At 37.4% G+C, this 21,143-nt stretch overlaps 1 protein-coding gene across 3 annotated transcripts in view; it reads right to left on the reverse strand.

Moving 5' to 3' along the window:
* The window catches only part of ITGA8 (integrin subunit alpha 8), a 127,008-nt gene that overhangs the window by 63,526 nt on the left and 42,339 nt on the right, over positions 1-21,143 (reverse strand). For all 3 annotated transcript variants that reach the window (XM_064444700.1, XM_064444699.1, XM_064444698.1), the window contains exons 14-19: positions 12,275-12,320; positions 10,116-10,223; positions 3,158-3,213; positions 2,475-2,629; positions 1,215-1,352; positions 679-746 (exon numbers count right to left, since the gene is read on the reverse strand). In XM_064444700.1, the coding sequence (XP_064300770.1) occupies positions 679-746; positions 1,215-1,352; positions 2,475-2,629; positions 3,158-3,213; positions 10,116-10,223; positions 12,275-12,320 (571 nt within the window). The remainder of the gene's footprint in view (positions 1-678; positions 747-1,214; positions 1,353-2,474; positions 2,630-3,157; positions 3,214-10,115; positions 10,224-12,274; positions 12,321-21,143) is intronic.

A 21,143-nucleotide genomic window follows, 5' to 3' on the forward strand; every position in this document is an offset into this window, starting at 1 on the left:
TGCCACAGGGGTCCCATTGGCATTATTTTCTGGAGGGCACAAAGTGATAGGATTCCAGTTTTCCCCTCATGCCTGTTGTAAAATGAACAATGACAGAAGATCTCCTGGGAACTACAACAGCACTGTGCCCTTTCCTTTCACAGCTATGTACTGATTTGGTGGCGCAGAATCAGATAACCGTCAGAGGTTCCCCACTTGTCCTGCTTAGCATATTTCTCCCTCCATAGGAGGAATTGTTGCCATGTTTTCAAATTCTTTTATTCTGAGATTCATTTACTTCACTGTATACTGAATTCAGGAGAACTGTGTCCCAAGTACAAGGTCACTGGCATACTGAAATAAACAAATTTCAAATCTCTTTTGAACAATAATTTGTATTATCTCTTGGCATTCAGAGAACTAGAATCACTCCTAACACACACTTGCAAACTATATTTTCTATGGTAACTGTTAAACACCGTGAATGTGTCTGACAAAGATACAGTTTTTTAACTGTATATTTCTCCATTGCTTGGTTTTCTAGATGAAATGGATGTGCAAATTAAAATCTGAAAATCAGGTAAGAATTAGTATACATAGCAAACAACAGAACTGTGTTCTACGTATTTAATTCTGTTAAAGCAGTTAGAAGCGTTTGGATTTTGTTATATACAGCATCATTTATTTTATTTAGCTTACGGCATAGCAGAAAGCTGCAAGTCAGGAATGCACAAGTTGTCCTCCCCGCAGTCAACCAGAATGTAAGCCTGTATTGTTGCAAAATAAAAAAAGTAGAATACAGTTAGTACATGCTTCGAAGTCCAGATCACTTCATTAAATATCACTAACCTAAATATTTTAGATATCACGAGCACTGCCCTAGTGAATTAATCTCTTTCTCCTTTCTGTAAGTTCCTTTCCACACGAGTAGTTGGAGACTATTTAGACTGTCAACTACATCCTTAGCAGAACAATATAATCTTTCAGGCCCTTTCCACACTAACTTGGCTTACATTTTCTAAAAGGCAATCAAAACTATGAATACAAAAAAGTTTTGGAAATGCTTTAAAGGCCTGTCTGGTTCTATATTTATATTCAATTTACATTTTGAATTCATTAAATCTTTGTTGTGTAATTTCTGGGCATGATATTCTGTTTTAAGGAAGATAACATACATAGTATTTGTAAATGCTTTCACGATTATATACAGAAAATGTGGCATGCAAAATTCATACCTGTTCTGTTACTGAGCTTTTCTGGTAATAGTTTAGTATTGGCTTCACAGTCAAGCTATCTTCAAAATTGGATTCATCCAAACTATAATTCAAGTTTATATTGATGGGAGATAATTTATCTCTAAATTCTGTTTCATCCTGTGAGTGACAATCACATAATAAAAACCAATGGTTTAATATAATTATTTGAGATTAGTATGATACGGCAACAGATTCAGACTTCAGCCTTTATTGAATGTAAAGATACGGTTCTTTGACAGCTGCTGGCCAAATTCTGGCTGTATGTAATGTCATTAGGAAAGCAAAGTGACTCACCAGTAACTGGAATGCCCAGAACACATTGCCTCCACAGCCCCACATCTGGAAGAAGCTGGCTGAGCTGAGTAGACTCAGAATTTTTTCAAAGCATTAGCCTAAAATGAAGCTGTTTAAAAAGAGACACACAGAACCAACTCCTATCAGCTACTGCCCTCCTTCCTTTCGGAATGGAGGGAGGGCATGTGTGGATTTGTGGAGGTAATATTGTTGGTTTGTTCCATAACCAAGAATTTATATGGATTAGCAATGGTAAAACTCCACCACCTTTATTGCCTAGATAATTCCCTCACATACTGCTTGAGACTCCTCCATTTCACCTCACGTGGCATTTCTAGGACCAGCCTTGGAATTTGCTTCAACTGCATGAGGTAATTCCAGCTGCAAGTGAGTAACCAATGACCTTTTCTCCTCCAGAAATTCAGTTCCACAGTTTTAATTTTTCTAAATAATTTTAAAATATCCTAAAAGTATTTTTTCAAATATATGAATTATAGGCCAATATTGCTGCTGACACTCATTTAAAATATCTGTTGAAACTGAATTGGCATGACATTTAACATGTTTAGTTCATTATCCCACTGTGAATACTGTAAGGAGAGCAATCTTGCATTTTTGTATCAGGAGATGCAGTATTTATTCCGCACAAAATTACTGTATTTGTACACAGAGGAACTGTATACTCTTCTTCAAAGGTAGCCTTTTTTTTATACTTACACTGACGAAAGATGAGTCAAATATTTACATAGGAAAATTTGCCCAGGTAGAAGAAGGTTCTGAACACCCAGATGAGGCCTTTCTTATCTTGCATTTCTGTAATTTTGGGATCTAAGAACAATGGAAGTTGATCTTCCTTTTCCAGTGGCTCCTTTTTTTATTATTGTCTTTAAATGCCTGATACTACTCAAATGATGATGACAGTCCAAAATATTTTAAACAACTTACTCTGAGATAAACAAGAAAGTCCTGGCAATGGAGCTGTTTCTGTCTTTCTATCACAATGGAGAAGTAATGATGCGACTGATGGTAATCAAAGAAGAGGGTCCTTTTAACAGCTCCTTTCTGTTTCAATGAATCTAATTGCAATTCACCTTTCAACACTAAAGGATACAAGTAAATCAAGTATTTATTCATTTAACAAGAAAAGAAAAAATAGTAAAGAATTCAATATATATTATAGTTAATTACTCTAACAAAGTCTTCCAAGTAAAACTTATCCATGCTTTAAGCGCCCGCCTGTTTAGCAGCAGCACACTAGTTTTTGGTCTGAAGTATGAAATACATGCAATTTAAGCTTTCTAATTTCATTTACAGATCATATGTGTACAGGATTTCTGTCTTTCAATTTTTGTTTTTTTTAATGTTTTTTTTTCTAAACAGAACATTCTGCAACAGGGTATATTCTTGGTTTTATTTGAGAAATGGATTAAACTGAATAAAAAAATCCATCAAGTGAATAATAAAAGCTTTGTGTTTTATATATATATATAGATAGATAGATAGATTTTTAACTCTATTTTCTTGCCTTAGGAGGATCTCACTCCTATTGTATTTCAAGGTGTAAGGAAAAGATACAACTGAAATTGAGTGGGCCAGAGTAAATTATAGGAATACAGAACATTTCTTACCTATCTCATCTGAAATACTTTGACCTTCAAAGTCTGCGCAGACTCTTACAATAAAGCTATATATAAAAAAAAGGAGTAATTATTAGCAGAAAGAGAGCTGAGCTATGGGAAACAGCAGTTCCAAAGCCATACCTTTCAAGTTTGTCTTTCCTTTTCTTAAAAAGATGGTCACTGAGATCTCTATTTAGCTACCTAAGATATTCCCTAAGTTAGCAAGTGTCCTAGGCTACACTAATAATCAAGGAAGACAGGGTCTGAGTATCTTCCTGGGAAAGATGTGAAGAAAAGTCTCTGTTCCCATTAATTTTTGAGACAGCCTACAACACATGCTACACAGTGCAACACATTATAAGTTATTGATTTTTCATTTGCCTGTTCATAGTCTATAGCAAGCTTTTTTGAGCCTCGCAATATTCACATTACAATTATAACCATAGTACACAAACATCACCTCAGCTGTAATTAGTTATTTCACATAATAATGTCAGTAAACATGTTCAATAAGCATTTATTTCCACTTTGCTGTAAGACAGGCAACAGATTAGCAGTTATACTCAACAACTGACAGGAGAAGCCTTTTATAGTTTTATTGGCTGATACCTTCTAATAAGACACTGTAAAAATTTAAAAAAACCCCTAAAATTATAAATGCTTGTAGAAAAGTTTCACTATGTAAAGAATCTATGCAAGCTATATAAATGTTTATCTGAATCATGTTTTAAAAAAGCTTTCACAAATCATGCTGGATGGCTAGGGAAACAGTTATACTGATGCTTGGTGATGCAATTAGCAGGGCGTACTTTCCTGATCGGTGACAAAACAAGAAATCTGTCACTGGAAACGTGGTCTTGACGTTTGATCATTTCATTTCTGTTGTCACACTCCACAAGGACTTAGATCCCTGCACCATTATTCCCAAAGAGGTCCCGTATGATGTAACAAAATTGCTCAGATGAAAGATTTGGGACTTACTAAAATTTGCAACTGTCCCTGGTCACCCGTCATTCTTACAGAATATTTTAATGGTTCAGAAAATGTTTTGTTTTGTATATGGAAGACTCAGCTAAACATGGTTTGTAACTCAGCAGATTGTAACTGGAAGATGTGAAATCAGCTTCGGTTAAATAAAAACATATTTGAATTGGTCGTTGCTCTTAATCTCCTCCCTACCGTTATCCTATATATTAACTTCTCCATGCAGTGAATTCAAAACCAGTAATATAACCTTTAAAATAACCTGTAATCACATTCTAATTGCATGTTTGCTTGCTCTGACAAATGTAATGAAACTCTGCCACATCTGGGACTCATGTTACTCTCATACCTTATTAAACACTTTCCTCTTGGGCACAGAAATTGCCTTATGCCATTAAACTGCACTTAATTGTAGCCTTCAAATGACATTACGACTGTTGATTCATGTTTCATGCAGAATCTGCAAATTCAGTCATATTCCTACTTCTTTACAATTACGAGTTAAGAGATGAAGAACCAATTATTTCCTAATACACAAGAACAACAAAAATGAGAAAAGCTTGTGTAACTGCATAAATACAATTTAGACATCAGGCTTCACAGGTTAGTCTCACGTGTCATATCATAAGAGTATATTTTCTCAAATATAAACTCATGAACTGACATCATGTATTAAAATCAGTGATCTTGCTTTGGAGGTCTCACAGAATTTTTGCACTGTTATGTTTTAAGAAAGGTTAAGTCAAAAATTCAGCTTGAAATGATTTACTTGTTAAACAGCACAATTTCTGTGTATGTTCAGTGTATATTTACTGTAATGAATAGAATAATTCATCATACATATTTGATAACCAAAGTCATGTTCTTAAGTATTACTGTAAGAGCCATGATTTAATCCTTCCACTCCAGGCAGAACATGTCAAAAAGGGAATGGCAGTGCAAAAAACCAAAAGTTCGGAGTTTATTAGCCTCTCAGCTTCTGGCCATGCAAGAGGCAAGATTAGGGGTTTAGCAGGATTCTACCACACGTTTGTGATTTTATGGATATTTAGTTCAGAAATAATTCTAAAGACATCACAGATTTCTGTCACAAACCCAGACAAATTGAGATATGCTTATCACTTCAACAAGAAGATGCTGTGGAGATGTTGAGGGATGCTTTAGCTGTGAGAAAAAGAAAACCAGAGGAAAAGGCAGACCACAAAAGAGGACAGGAGTCTGAAGGATTTATGAGATTTGTGATCTGACTCCTCTGTATAGTAAGAAATATAATAGTTGAGATTTTGAGCTTGCTTGTAGGAGCAATCAACTAAACAAGACAATTAACAATCAAAGGAAGAAAACTTCAGTAGATAAGAAACAACTGGGACAGAGTCCATCATCCTAAAGCATGAGTTTTTACGTGCTATCAGTCTTGCCTCTCTGAAGAGGTCCCCACATCGCATTTATTCTGCAGTGTCTGTCATCACTATAAGCTTATGGTTTGAACAGTGTGTGACTGCAGCTGGAAAATAGAGGGAAAGCCACAAAACTGACACGCTAGCTTTTCCTGGTTATCTTGGAGAAAGGAAGCAGTTTGCTTCAAATCATTTTATGTTCTTCAGGTAGATAGTTTTAATATTATTAGAACAAGAAGCTGAAAAATATTCCTTTTCCTTCAAAACTATTCATGGCGTAGTTGGGAGTAGTCTCTTTAGAAGTCAAACCAAATTACCTAGTATTACTCAAAATGGTTAATCAAAAAAGTCAGGTACCCACAAACAATGTTTCCCAGACTGCAGTTTGTACCAGAAAGAATTTATTTTGGTCTGGCTATTTTAGTAGGTGAAAAAAATAGGAAACTTACTTCAGGAAGTGAAAAGCAAGGAACTACCAGATCCTATCAGACACCATTTGTCACTGTTGACAATATCTTTAGCACACAGGATTGCACATGGAGAGGAAGAATAGATAATGCCTTAGGAGAAAAGCACTTTAAGCTCTGATGCTATGGACTTCCATTCTGTGTGAGGCCAATACACAAACTGCAAGGTCACAAACCTCTACAGAAGGACAGCAGAAGCTGTTTTTGTCTACCGATGAATGATCTTTAAACAAATTGTTTCTTCTTTGAAGAGTAATATGTAAAAGCATGTCACTCTACTTATATTATGATACTCTAATACTTGGCCTGCTTTGAGATTTTGTTACGCCAAAGCCTAACCCAGCGACCCACAATGACCAACATGGAGTTCTAATGCTGAAGACTTTCCACAGCTAGACTACATCACGGGGCCAGGCTGCGGTAACACAAGGGCTGGTAGATAACTCAAATTACGTCCTTTGGATGTCTTTAGGGCTACTAAAACTAATACCATCAAATTACCCAGCTGCATTCCTGGCACAGCAGAGGTCTGCAAAATGGCAATGGGCTTCCTGGGTAGCAAATGTTACCACCTGCCTACTTCCCTCCCATCAGCCCCTGAGGTGTGATTTATGCATTTTTGACGCTTGGCCATATAACTTTGCTATCTGACTCATGGAGTCAGGCTGGCCAACAGTCTATGGCAAATCTCACACAAATTTGTCTCAAAGTACAAAGTCCCTCAGGTTCACACCCATGTTTCAAATTAAGTCAATGGGAAGAGAAAATACTAGCAGTAGAAACGAGGAAATTGGAAAAGTAATCCGAAAATTCTGCAGGTAGGAAGGGTTGAAACATTATTATTTTGGGATTTTACATTTTTGGCAGGAATTTTGTATGCAGCTTTTTTTTTTTTTTGAGTGTATATAGAAATGTTTAATTTACTGAATCCAGCCGACTCGAGATTGTAAATTTTACTACTGTTTTAACAATAACACATTTGGTGATAAAAGAATCACAAAATCTTTTCAAACTACTTTTTGATAGTAGGAACTTGAGGATCAGAAATTTTAAGCAGCTTGCCTCTGGTTTAGTGGGATTACAGAAGGTGGATATCTGGGTTCCCTAAAGAAGCCTACAAGGCACATCTCAGATTAGGCATCCAAACCTGAAAAGCACTAACAAATAAAAACTATATTCTGCAAATTGACTTTTTATCATGATTGGACACTTCTGTGCTACTTAATTTTTGGTAGGTCAGGTAACTTCTCTGACCTCTTGCTCCTCTGCCAAATGGAAGTAACAGTATTTGTACACTACCTTAAGTTAGTGAGAGGTGAAGTAAATAAAATTTGCAGATATAATTTAAGCACAAAGTAGCAGCAAAGTAGTTAGTGGATCATCAGATCTCAAATGGTAATAAAAATACCAATGCACAGATAAATTAGACCTCTTGATAGCTGGAACCTAGTCTTGGACTTAGTAAACCGTATGATGTGGAAACAGCTTTTGAAAAATGTAAATGTTTGATTTTTTTTTACAGAAATTAACCTGCAACTTTCATACCTTAAAAGAAACAAAAAGGAGTCCTTCTACAGTTTCTCTTCTAGCTTCAAAGTTGCAGAGTTTGTTCCAAATTTGTTAGTTTTGGGAACTCAGGAACAGCCACATTTTAAACATAGCAGAGAAAGAATTATATGTTTCTAGAAGTTCAGAACAATTCTCTTAGGTTTGTGCATAAAAATTACTATTTGTGCATGTTTCCCCTGTGCTTCAGCTTCCCGATTTATATCACAGCAAAATTAATATTTTCCTAATACTTGAAAATGTACAATAATCCACGTTATTCATAGACACACACTTCCTGAAACTTTTCTGGTAGGAGATTTGCTTTTATTCTGATTTTGCAGTGTCAGTCCGCAGACATTTTATAGAAGTTGCACAGCTGGCTAAGAGATACAGAAATCTATCCCATGGGACTGAGGAATTCTTTGCCTGTTGGAGTTTCCCTACTAATTGTTTTCATATGTACAATACAAGCTTATATCAACTAAGGAGAAAAATTACGGCATGGAAAATAGCAGCTGCTCGTCAGTCATTTTGTAAGATGAACTAAATCTTTAGGGAACAGAATTTTAGAATAGAGCAGACAGAAATTAAATTATGCTCCTGTTAAAACTCTTGTAGATATGAACCAAACATCTTCTGACTTATTGTAACACAAAAATGAAAAGTAATGAAAAAACTACATGTTAAAGGAGCATACTTTGTTTTTTCTCCCTTTTTCAAACAATATCTCACAGCAGGAATACTTTTTCAACAGGTATGTTTTTATTTATTTCTCTTGTGAAAAAAAACCCCCACCTTTTTTCTCTCAGTACACCGTCATTAAATGTTATGGTTTTGAAATCTTTTTGTTATGGCATAAAGCATTCTTAAAAAGTCTTAAAAACTGAAGTTCTGAAAAAACATAATTTGGATCAATGAACATGCTTCAGCCCAATGATAATACTGTAAATTGTCTACTACGTCAACTATTAAAACAAAAGGTGCTTGAATCAAAAAATCAGGATGGATCTTGATCTGGATCCTACTCCAGAAAGCCCAAAGCTTTTTAGAGTTCTGGGACTGCGTAGTTCTACTGCGTGCATTCAACATTACTCTGCAGATGCGTGATTTTCTACACAGGACGTAGAAATGAGGAACCTTATGATAAATACGAGAAGTCCCATAAAGTGTAAAAGAATAGAGTAAATGTGAAAATCTCTTGACAGCCCCATCACAGATTTTCACAATCAGTAGTCTGAGGAACTTCCTGAGTCACAAATTCTGTCAAATGCATTGAAAACCCATGTAATTAGTAGTTTATGTGTATTAGAGTTGAGCTCCTTTATGACCCTTAAATTAACTGCTTCTGGTTGTGATTATTTTTTACAGTTCATATTTATCAATTTCTAAGTTCTAAAAACTCTTTTGCTGACCCTTGCATTTGACATTACTTTTAAAACTCATCTCCTATAATGAACGTCTCCAATGTGGGGAATCCCTCTGACCACCTGTGGTTTAAAAGCAGTGCAAAATTTCTGCAAGTCCTCCTTTACACCTTGTTATTCTTTTCATCCAGCCCACATCCTAGCAGGGTCTCTGCCTCTAATGTGTTTAAATAAAATGATATGACTAGTTTTTATGTCTTAGAAATCTGTTCTTCACAGTCTCTCTGACAGGACTTACCAGTATTTTGTATTCAACTTGCATGTCTTTATGTTCTATTTTGTTTTTATTTTCCTCATTTGTTATGATTTCCACTTTTAAACAGTATTTTACGTATTTGTAATAGCCTCCTTTATCCACTGTTCCTGGTGTCCTTTCTAAGTCTCTTTTTTTTCTAGTGCAGTAAATGTGCCTTTATGTGTTATTATGTGTTATTAGATAGCCTCCAACTGTCCTGCAAGCACTTTATATTTGTTACTGATCTTATATTGTTTTAATTAGCTTCAAGTTTGTGAATGCATTTTTTCTTTTCAAAGTTAAATGCTACTGTGGTGGGGGCTTTCTCTTTTAAAGTTATATGCAACATTGCCCTGGACGACACTCTAAAAAAGCTTTCCTCTGACTAGTGACAGCCAGAAACAATTCCTTGAACCGCTCTCAGGATGGACAGCCACATGTCTTCTCTCTTCCACAAAGGACTGAGATATCTCTTTCTCTAACAGAAAATGGTGAGCCCACCAGCTCTTTGCATCACTTTCGCTGTTACATTTTCTCAACAACCTGTTTTGACAGGTCACTGTTTCTGTGTTTTGTCTGTCTTAGCTGTTTCATGTTTCATTCATTCAAACACTGCATATGAATTTGCAGCTTGATCCTAGGAGACACTGAGCATCCTCCTTTGCAGAACGTGACTCAGCATATCAAAGGACTCAACTTTTACCTACTTCATTTGGAGAATCTGTGAAGTACTGGAAGATATCAAAAGGAACTCTGTTCTATAAAGCGTGTTTTGTTGTGCTCATAGCATGTTTGAACATATTTTTTTTTTTATCTTTGAACGTGTTCAACAAAAAGCTGCAAGAAAAGTTACGAATAGGAAGTTATTTGAGAAAGAGGATGAGGGTGGCTTTTGTCTAATCATGAACTTACCAGGCCACTGAAAGCTGAGAGCCAGGAAGCTGACAAGTTTTATTATCTGGATTCACAATCATGGGATTCAGAAGGAGCTGAGCATTCACTGTCACAACAGGTCTGGCTCTGAGGGACAGAAATAAGGTTCACTGAATACAGAATCATAGAATCATAGAATAGTTAAGGTTGGAAAAAGATGTAGCACATTAGTAACTAAGTTGCAGCAGAGAAAACACTTAACTAAGAAGCTGGAAATGTGGGGTTACCCGGGAGAAAACACTTTTATAGTGCTGCTCCTTTTTGGTCAGAAAGTGTGATATCTCATCCTATGACATTTTTAAAGTTCTTCACAAAAAAATCACAGGTTAATAGCATCACTGAAACAGTATCCTATAGTTACCAATAGGTGTGTCCTGAGACTGAGGCACATCAGACACGTTTCATCACATTGGGTTTTCACAAAGGGACAGAGTCTGCCTTTTGGCATTTACAGCAGTCCTTTTGCCATTATTTTATACTGTCACATCTGTTTTATACTGTCTCCGTTAACACTGACATATTCAGACTTGCTATCTCTGTTTAAGATTCTTTAAAAAATGAACATAATTTGATTAAAGTAGAAGTTGATCTAGAATATCTTGAGTCAATAATAAAGTAAACTCTTTCTGACATGTCTTGAGACAATTGCCTTTGGAAACCAGGAATAATCATCACAAAATTCTGCTCAGTATGTGAATATATAGTTGTGGTGATGGGAACCATCCCTCTGAATAACAATCTGTCATTAAGTAATGAGATAATCTAGAACTGAGAGCAATTTAGAAGACAAATGAAAACAAGAAAGGGTCTAAATTCTGTTTTTTAAGACAGTGCTACTATTTTACAGTATCTTACATAATTCTGGAAAAAAGAGCTTATTACAAAATTACTTTCCTCGTATTTTAATCCACAGCTGAGCTTCTATGATTACCTCTCTATATTAATTCAGCAAGACACTGAAAAATAAAATTACTTTCCTTATTTTTGTGCAATGAGGAAAACATTTTTCCTAGCAAATTTCAGTTAATAAAATTCTGTTTCTCCAATATGACAAGTTGCATATTTGATACACTCTGGCCAGGAAATGGAAAGATTGAGGACCTCCTGCTATTCACTTTCTTAAATTAAATAGCACACATTTTTTATTGCTATCTAAAATATGCACTGGATCCAATTCTCTGATGTTTCATATCCTGTGCAGTCATTCATGCCACTGCAAAATGATGTACTGCAAAGTATTTGCATGATTCTTAAATAGGGCAGTAGGAAAATCTACTCACTACACCTACAGTTTTAGATAAAATGAGGTAACACTCTTGTTTTACAAAATTCTTATGCTTTCATGATTAGTTGGGTAGCAGAACATGCCTTCTCTCAGTCAGGTACTGGGAATACAGACAACAAGACAGACAGGAATAAAGTAATATGACCATATTTCGCAGCAATAGGTGATGAATACTTAAATGCAAAGAGCTGTCAGCATGGCTGGACTAAGAAGGCAGCAGCAGATTTTTGTTTACATATTTGGTAGTTTTAGTTTATACCTCTAATCAAACAGTGCACTTAGTGAAAATCCATAGTCAGCAAAAACTTTGTGATTTGTAAAATGGGATCTCGTACATTTTTTCTAAACCGAAGATAAAAGCAGCAGTCTTTATTTTCAATAAATAGTTCACATCCTAATGTGCACATCCTCCAAAGAATCAGAGTCACTTCAAATTTTCTTACTAGTACCATTCCCCCAGGAAAGAAATAAATTTTCAATTTTTTGCTTTTTATATTTCTCTCTGAGGAGCTGTAGCAAGAACTTTTTGACTGTATAGGAAAACATGTGTGACATCGCTTTAAAGGTAGAAAAGATACTATTTTCTCTTCTTCTCTTATTTCAAATTAACTGAGGAGTCAAACATTCCAGAAGAAGTTTCTTGAGCTAAGACTAAGCATGGAATTTTTCATTGAAAATGACAAGTTTTAGGCATGGGAAAAAGCATTTGTTTCTCACACGATGCTTAGTTTATCAACTGTTATGAGCATCTTTTACACATTGCACCAGGGAAACACAGGAATGTGAAATTTGTTTATTTGCAGATCTCCCACCGCAGCTGTGAAATAAAAAATCCATTGTATTTAGCACATACCTGTAAACAACTGCTTTTCCAGCTCCAAATGCACCTACAATTAAATCTGGAAAAACAAAACAGCTTCAGAAGAACTATATAGAAGCCCCTCATACATTTTTTTCCCAGCCTAAATTAGATTATTCATCTTAAAAATGCAGTGACATAAACCAAATGCAATAATTCCTTTCTAAGTAATTTTTTCAACGGTGTACCTGAAAGACAACATTTCACATATACAGAGATGGTTTCATAAATGTCTTGGTTGTATCCAGTAAGTGCCAATCTATTTAACACAACATCACCCATGCTACAACCTCCCTCCTCTCCAACTTGCACTAAAGGGGGGAAAGGATGCCATTAACCCCTATATATTTTATTCTAAACCATTAATTGCCCATTACACAAAGAGACGCAAACCACACTGTCATCGCTATCATACAAGTCATGCTGAAAATTTATGGTGTTCCTTCCTGACAATCCTCCTCGTCCTGCTTTGTGTTTTAAGTAATTTGTTCACTAATTTAAGCATTACATCTCTGTGTACATAAATACAACGCACAGGTGAGAGGATGGCTGATTTCATGGTTTCTAACGTTTTCAGCATTGTAGCTGCATGTGCTAAGACTTACAATATTTATCTGTCTAAAGCTATCTTTTGCCCCATCAGTCACCATTTGGAACAGATGGAGCCAACAATACACACCTTGGGCAGATCTTTGTTACTGGACACCAGCCAGGGTTGGGAATCTACAGGCCCAAATATTTTCTCTTTTTGCCTGGAGTCCCCACACAGGGCTCTCTGGAAAGATCCAGACTGGCTTGCTGGACCACTCAGGTCTGCTGGAGAAAAGCTGGACCCAAGCAGTGAGGATAAAGGATCAACTTTCCTGCTGCCTCTAGCTGGAGCACAGTTCAAGAAAAGGAAAGAGCTTTGTTTCATTTTCAAACCCACTAGTGTCCATGTGGGCACCTTTTTCACTCTGCTATTGTTATCATACAATTTGATTTACACATGTCCAAATCAGCAGACCGAGCCTTACATCAGACCTTGCAGTGGTACAGACCGGCAGCCTAAATTGACCTAAATGAGCTAATTAAACCAGTACTCAGGGTTGTAAACAAACCCTTACTTGCTGCTTTCATAGTTTGAGCACTAGCTTGCTTAAGAAGCCCTGAAGTCATCTAGCGTGATGCAAATACAAAGCTTCGATGCTAATTAGCTGGGTGGGTTTGGGCCAGGTCTGGCAGCGTCTTTCCCAGCACTCTGTCTGCCTTTCAGACGGCCAGGATTTCACAAGTTTAAACAAGTACTCTACATGGGCAACAGCCTGTCCCTTACAGTGAATTCCATTGAATAATGTCCTAATAGGAGCAGACATGGACAGTTTATGGGTCGGATCCTCTTTTTGTACAACATTTATGTTTTTCTACTTCCATTGGCCTTAGAGAAATATGCTTCAGGGTCAGGAGCACTTTAAATAGCAGAAGAAAATGAGTGTTGTTTCTATCTCCTTTTTGGGACATTTATGAGTCCTTTTCATTAGCAGCTTTTATAGACAACTTGCAGAATACCAAAACCCAAAGATATTTTCCTGTTAAATAAACGATTGAGACATAGCCATCATCATAAAGGCTACACAATGCATATGGCAGAACTTTTCCTGGCAGCTCCCTGATAGCAGCACCCATGGTAACCCCAAAAGATTTAATGTTCTGTTGGTTTTTTTGGTTTTGTGTTTAGGGTTTTTTGTGTTTTGGGGTTGGCGTTTTTTTTTTTTTTTTTTTTTTCTGGGGGGTGTGGGTGTGTATTCTTTTTTATAAAGGAAAAAGAAACATTTTGTTAGGAACAGAAAATGAAAGACAAGAAGGAAGGGGTTTCCATTCTATTGTTACCAGTTGGATGCTCTTTATGAATTCTGCAAGACTTAACTTAGGATTTGTACTGTTTCATACTAGATGTGGTAACTCAAAAGGTTTCAGTACAGAGTTATGTTATGGCAGAGAAAAAACAGGTAGATATCCAAGACTTATCCAGATCCTGGTCTTGTGATGATATTATAATCTGATCTTTCACTAAAAAATAAAGCACTCCAACCCTTCATGGGCGCAAGGAAAACCTTGAACCCACAACTTGAGTAAGGTTAATAAAATGTGGCCTGTTTGAATCTGAAGGTAAAGAGTCTGTCAGACACTGTTAGCCTCGCTAGTACAAGTGAACTCTTCATTTCGGTATATAGAGCTGTGGAGACTTAGGCCCCCACCATCTCAGCATTCCCACTTTAATATTAAAGGGGATTTTGTACATCTGCTTTATAGTTAAATCCTGGTTTCTCTGGGAAAGAGCCCAGCTTATTTGAAGACAGATGGTAATGGGTCTAGAGGAGCAATGATAGGCTCCAGCCACCAAAAGACTCGTTTTCCATGAGCAGTCTTTCTGCATTGCCACCTCAGCCAGGTTTGGAGACACAGCAAAAAATATGAGGACATTCAATAATGGCACCATCACAAAGGCCCTATTTGAGCATACTCTAAGGGCAGCCAGGACTGTGCTCATCCTGCTCTTGTTTTGGAAGCTCTTACTTTTTCCCTGACATGTCCTTTATTCTCTGGTCTAAACCATGCTTATTCTTGACCTGAAGAGCTCAAATGAGTGAAACTACTCAGTAGGAAAAGTGGATTAAGAATGAATATGCAAACAATAAAACATACTTATACCCAGTAGTGACATCTATGATCTAATATAAGGACCAAGTCATTATATACTGAAGCAGAGTATTCACTGGAAGATCCATTAGGGATTTTGCTTTGCTTCTACTTGTTCTGTTACAGAGCAGTAGTTGTATTCTTCTTTCATTGCTTTGTGGGGTGCAACTCTTATACCCATCATTGGAAAAAAAACATTTTTGACATTGATATGAATCCATGAGATTTGAATATGCATCAAATCATAGCACTTTTTATACACAGAAGTTTTGAATTTGTTGTATGCTCTGCAAGAAGAAAAGTTACTAATAATTTCTATGAAAAAATGCATGAGATGTCTATATTATCTGAGTTTGGCAACTCTCCCCTCCTAAAAATAGAGAGAAGTTGTCTTTATTCATTGCTTGATAATGCTGTGCACACAATGTCACTGATGCAAAGGTCACTAGCTGAAAAATAAGGGTTTAAGAAGCAGTTTGGAATTACATAGCAAAAAAAGCCAGCTTAACTACTTATAACCCTTCCAAACAGAGCCTGAAAAACATATGAAAACCTTTGCTCCTTTGCATTTGTGAGGGTTTTTTTTTAAGCCCAGATTAAAATGTGTAGAAATAAAGACAGACAGAAATGTATCAGAATACTTCACTACTCCTTTTCTCATATTTCGTGTTTTCAGAAGGATCAGGGACCTTATAGATTTAAGTAAATGACTACTTTGCCTATGTCATCTCATTGAGAAGATCCTTTATTGGCTGCTACCCTTCAGAGAAGCAGAGATCTGTGAGGAGGGGCTGGTGGCAGCAGCCGTGTGCTTCTGCCTCATTTCTGTTGTAGAATAAATGAGCTGTGGGGTCACAATCACACTGCAAAAACTAAGAAAATAAGCACAGAGTGACTCCTAAGGAATTTTCAACTTGCATTTCAACACAGCTTGAGGATTGTATCACTGAAATCCCAACTGGTGGAGTTCACAGAGCTTAATCCTGAAACAAGTGTCTTTGGCATGTACTAACTGAAGTCAAGGGGCACGGTGCAAAGTTAAACAACCTTAATGTTTATTTCAAATTTTACTTTGCTCTGAAGGAAAGGCTTGCAAGATGTTGTCTGGTGAAGAAAATCCACATTCTGAGATAAAATTATCATAAAAAGTTAAGGAAAGAGTATTCACAGATGGCACTGAAAGGCACACTGGATTTTGTACGCTGGTCTGTTTACCTGCACCTTCTGCTGTGTGGCTGTGCCAGACCTGAAACACCATGTGATAACGGGCAGAAACTTGCCATGATGCTGACTAAGCCTTCAACCAACTGGAGGAAGTTGGAAGAACAACAAAGTCCAACCTCCAGTTACAACAAGATAAATTAATTTATTAACTTGAGCAAATTCTTTGATCCTTGGTACTTTTAAAGGACATCTCCATCCTCTGTGAGAGATGCTCAGGGAGCCTGAGCAGGGAGGAGCATGCAGTGACCTCAGCACCCCACACTTGGTTGGAGTCTGTCCAGCAGTCCCAAAAGAAATTGCCAGGCACAGTATCTCATCTCCCTTCATGGGGGGCAGCGGCCAAGTAAAACAGTACATGCTTCACTTGTGAGAAACCCAAAAATGAAACAATGGATAGCTGAGTCACTTTCCCACCACCAATCTACCAGGATACAGGCAAGAAAGTGTTCATTTTATGGACTCAGAATGATTTGCTGACAGCTTTAAACATCACTTTGTGTAGTCTGACAGTTTAATTGCATAGTATAAATAGGAACTGGAAAACAATTAGAATCCTGAGTACAGGTGCTAATGGAAATTTCATAAAAGAGAGTGAGAAAACTACATAACTGGAAACCCTGTTAAAAAAATCTTTGTGAGCCTTTTTGGTTTTTATTTCCCTCAGTGGGTCAGGTGTCAAAAATGTAATCAGATTTCTATTTGTTTTCTAGGATTTCAGAGAGCAGTACACTCCCAATCGCAGCAGGAAAGGTCCAGAATAAAATTTCCTTTAAATGGCCATTATTTCAAGCTTGACTATAATGAAGGGCCAGGATTGTTCAGCTCAGCCAACTTTACTCAAAAATTTTAGTTAAATACTACAAACAACCTCCACCCAAAAGAGAACCACTTTCTTCCAATCCTACCATTCTCAACTGCCTTGATCCTTCTCTGTTTTTCAACCATTCTGTAGCAGGCCTGTTAAGGATAACGCCTAAGGCTAACTCATTTCGATGCTCCCCTTTTGCTGAATGACTCCCTTTTATAATACAATATTGTTATTCACTCATTACACTACAAACAAATCCAAAAGAGGGCAGTTAATGTTCTATCACTTTACTAAATCACTATTTATAGGGATTAATTGCTTTATTCTTACATTCCATTGGGCACAATATTGTGATTTCATTAAGTATCTGAAAGAATTTTAGAAAAAATACCTGTAAATTACATAGATAATAATTTGTCATAAAATTAACACATTTGTAGGAGATTCTTGGCTTGTCACTACATTTTTGATTGATTATTCATGTGAAAACATAATTAGCTGGTAAAAATAATTCAGCTTTTCTGCATTTGCTCTCAGAACCCACGCCCTTATTCTGGCTCCCATGCTCAGCAGTCCTCTCTTACCAGAGGAGATGCAGCTTCTCATTGATTTCATTTGTTTGTCTTCCACAAATCTCCTGGACCAACTTCATAATTTAACGATCACTAGATTACCATTTGTGATATTGTTGGCACAATGCCTATTGTTCTCAAAAAAAAAAAAAAAAAAAGAATGCTGAAGAACCCTTGCCCCTCAGAAACTTGAGGGTTTTCTTCCCACTGTTTGCGTTAATGAATTTAGCAGATGGAGCTGTTAAATACTCCTATTTTAATAAGATTAGACTGGATTACTGAAGTTCTGAGGACATCTTGTCTGATTATTACACTTGTTTCCTTCTTAAAATGTTTCCAGAGCCGGTTGTTAATACTAACTACCTGCTATTCTTAAGATAATAACTGAGTCCAAAACAACAAGGTGTGAAGATGCCTTTATACATTTCCAGGCTTAACTGAAAAGAATAACCAAAAGAACAGGCCAACAGCTATGTTTGTATAAAAGTGAGCTACCCTGAAGATGAAGCTTCAGTGGCACTGACTCCAGGGTTACTCTCTAAGTTAATAAGGAAGAATTTTACAAGCATCTAAACAGGCAGGGAGCAGAAACACTAGCGCATGATTTATTTGCGGAATTAACTAATTAACTAATCAACAGTCTTTGAGTAGTGAATTCATCCACACTTTGGTTCACAAACACACTTAAAGAAACCACAGTCTGCTGGAGGATATGCCACAAGAAGAAAGCAAGTTGAGTAAGTTATTCATTATAAACTATTTGCTCAGCTATAATCAGCCACCAAGTGACTGAACATACGCTGAAATGTGAGGCTGGAAACCTTACAGCCTCCAAATGCCTAAGCCCTGCACCAGTAGATGAACCAGCTGGAAGTGCGGCACCATCACCTAGATAATCACAGACTCCAAACACTCCGTGGGGACCAACTTTGAACAGATGCCCAGAAGCCAAAAGAAACAAATTTCTTTCCCATTAAACAAATTTATGGATTTCTTTTGTTTCTATGAAAACTGAACTATGCTAATAGAAAAAGACAAATAAAATTATAAATAAAATAAACTACAATTCAAAATATGTGCCTAAGCTGAGGCTTCATTCCCTGGTCCAGGCTTTGATGACACAAATAAAGCTCAGGATGGCACAAAGGGGCCCTAAAAGCCCCAGATTTACTGGGGAATGGAGTGGAAGCTGTGCTGAAAGTCACCATTATGTTGCTCAGATATTCCAGCATAGAAGACAGCCAGGAAGGTTGTGCTGAGGCAGGGATTTCAGAATATCTTGGCAAACCTCGAAGAGCTAGTATTACAGAGAATCCTATGGCTATATAAACTGTGTTATGGGCCTTGCCAGTATGGCTTCGATACAGCATGATGCTGCTTAGCCACATCCTAACCTCAGCACCGAAAAGTGCAGCACAGAATCTCACACATAATTTCTTCCAACTGCCACTGTATTTGCACTTAAATTAATGAAAAAAGCCCATCTTTTACACTTAACTTTTACACTTACACTCCTTTCACTGCTCCCCCCCTTTATTTCTTTAATCCCCTTTATTTTTTTACCTGACTGTCAGTCCAGAGTAACTGCATTAAATCAGTATTTACTATAGCAACGTAGGTGAGATTGGATCCTCTCCTTCGAGTATGGCCTTAGAACATGAGTTGTTAGAAAACTGAGAAATCTGCTGAAGGATGTTACAATTACATCAGTGTGTGTAAACTAGTGCCAGAGAATGTGCCCGTGTGCTGTACCTACACTGTCAGTGGTGGTACCATTAGAATGGCAGTTGGCCCATGCCAATTATTAGTCTCCAAAAGAACGCAAGCAGCACCCCTGTTTTGGCAAGAAAGTGAGTTTGATAGTATGGATAAGGACTGTTCAGTGACAGTTCAGCACCAAAGAACAGCATATTTATAGTGCAGAAGTAGCTTAAGATGATTAATTGGTCTTTTCCTTCAGATACTGGGTACATATTGTATCCTGGAGAGATAATGAGTATCTCGGGTAAGTATGGTACAAAGCTTGTCAGTGTCATGCTTGGAAGACTAGGAAAGCTGCACATTGCTTGTTCCCCTGAATAGTCACATCCAAAAGTACAGAGCTGGCTTGGTACATTCAATCTATCTGACTGACATGCTTCATTTGCCTTCCTCTTACTGCTCCCCTCTCACTAGTCTTATTCGACTATAAAGTTTGGTCAGGTTCTGCCTAACTTTTACATGGCTACAGAGAAAGGAGCATCCATCCATTTGTTACCACCATCACCACTGTTCGGCATTGCAATTCTTCTGCTAGGTGAGGAACAGCGCTCTGTTTGGTGCTGAAGTTGATGAACACCAACAGAGAGAGGGCAGCTGAATGTTTTTTAGGGCAAGACAGCTGTTAGGATGATCAGCATAGTTTTCTGCCTCTGCTGCTTCCCAGAGTTGAAAGTTTCCCACTATCTCTGAGCCTGCAAAGCAGGGACCACCATATTATCACCCCTGTCTGTGTTGATAAAAGAACTGTTCTGGGCACATAACATCTGGAGTATCTGCAAGTATGACAAAATTTACAGAAGTCCTTCCCTGGAAAGCTGTGGAGATGTAAACCAAGGGTTGTGCTTAATAACAAAAACTAAATCTTCCCTGTTGAAAGGTTAGAAAAATCCCTGTATTTTCACAATGCTGAGAGTAGAGTTCTGTTACTGTTATAGTGATAACATCTTTGCCAGGGCAGCTGAAGACGGATGGTCATTACACTGAAAGACTGCTAACAAGAAGAAAAAGCAGCCCTGTCTGCCTGCTGACCCTACTAGAGAAAGTTGCATTTTTAGGCACGATGTTGACTAGGTGGCCATTCAGCTGCCTGTATCCTGTGCTTTGCGCAGTGAGTAGCTACACAACTGAAATCAAAATAAAGTCAGGGCATGAGCTTGAGCACTGTGTCAGTACTGTCCAGATTTTTATATTGTTAGCACAGACTCTGGTCTGATTTTAGCCTGTGCAAGTTAGTACTCTTCCCGATAGTGGCCAGGAATGGTCTGGGGACCAGCCTGGGCCAAGGACCTTTCCCAAAAGGCAGTTTGGATATGGCCATCCTGTTTCAATTGGCAGGATGGTTTTATCTGACGATGGTGAGCTGTGCTATGCCATGTAGCCTCAAGGCCAGATCACAGTTTCTGGCTCACTTTATCTTCTTGCACAAACACAATCACTAATACCAATGAAAAAGATTTGGGATTAGTTTTTGTCAAGTACCGATTCTATTTTTCTTCTCAGTAGAGAAGATACAGCTTTTTTTGATGTTGGATAAGTTTGAAGCCCAGGTCAATGCTAAAATCTTTTCTAGAAGCAATGCTTTAGCTGGACATAAGTCACACTTTACATAATGCTCTTTACATAAAAATGTATGAAGAAGAGGCAGCAGTGGTGACAAGACTGGACCATCATCTGGGACAGCAGGACTGGTACGCCATTTGCCTCTGCACAAGAAACAAGTAAACTAGGGTTCCTTCTGCAGGACAGTTAAAACATACGGCTGAGGGAGGGATTCTGGCAGACGTCTGTGAAATAAGAGTGGACTAAAGAATTGTTTACT

Source organism: Phalacrocorax carbo, chromosome 2 (genome assembly GCF_963921805.1).
Source record: "Phalacrocorax carbo chromosome 2, bPhaCar2.1, whole genome shotgun sequence".
NCBI classification, from domain to species: Eukaryota; Metazoa; Chordata; class Aves; order Suliformes; family Phalacrocoracidae; genus Phalacrocorax; species Phalacrocorax carbo.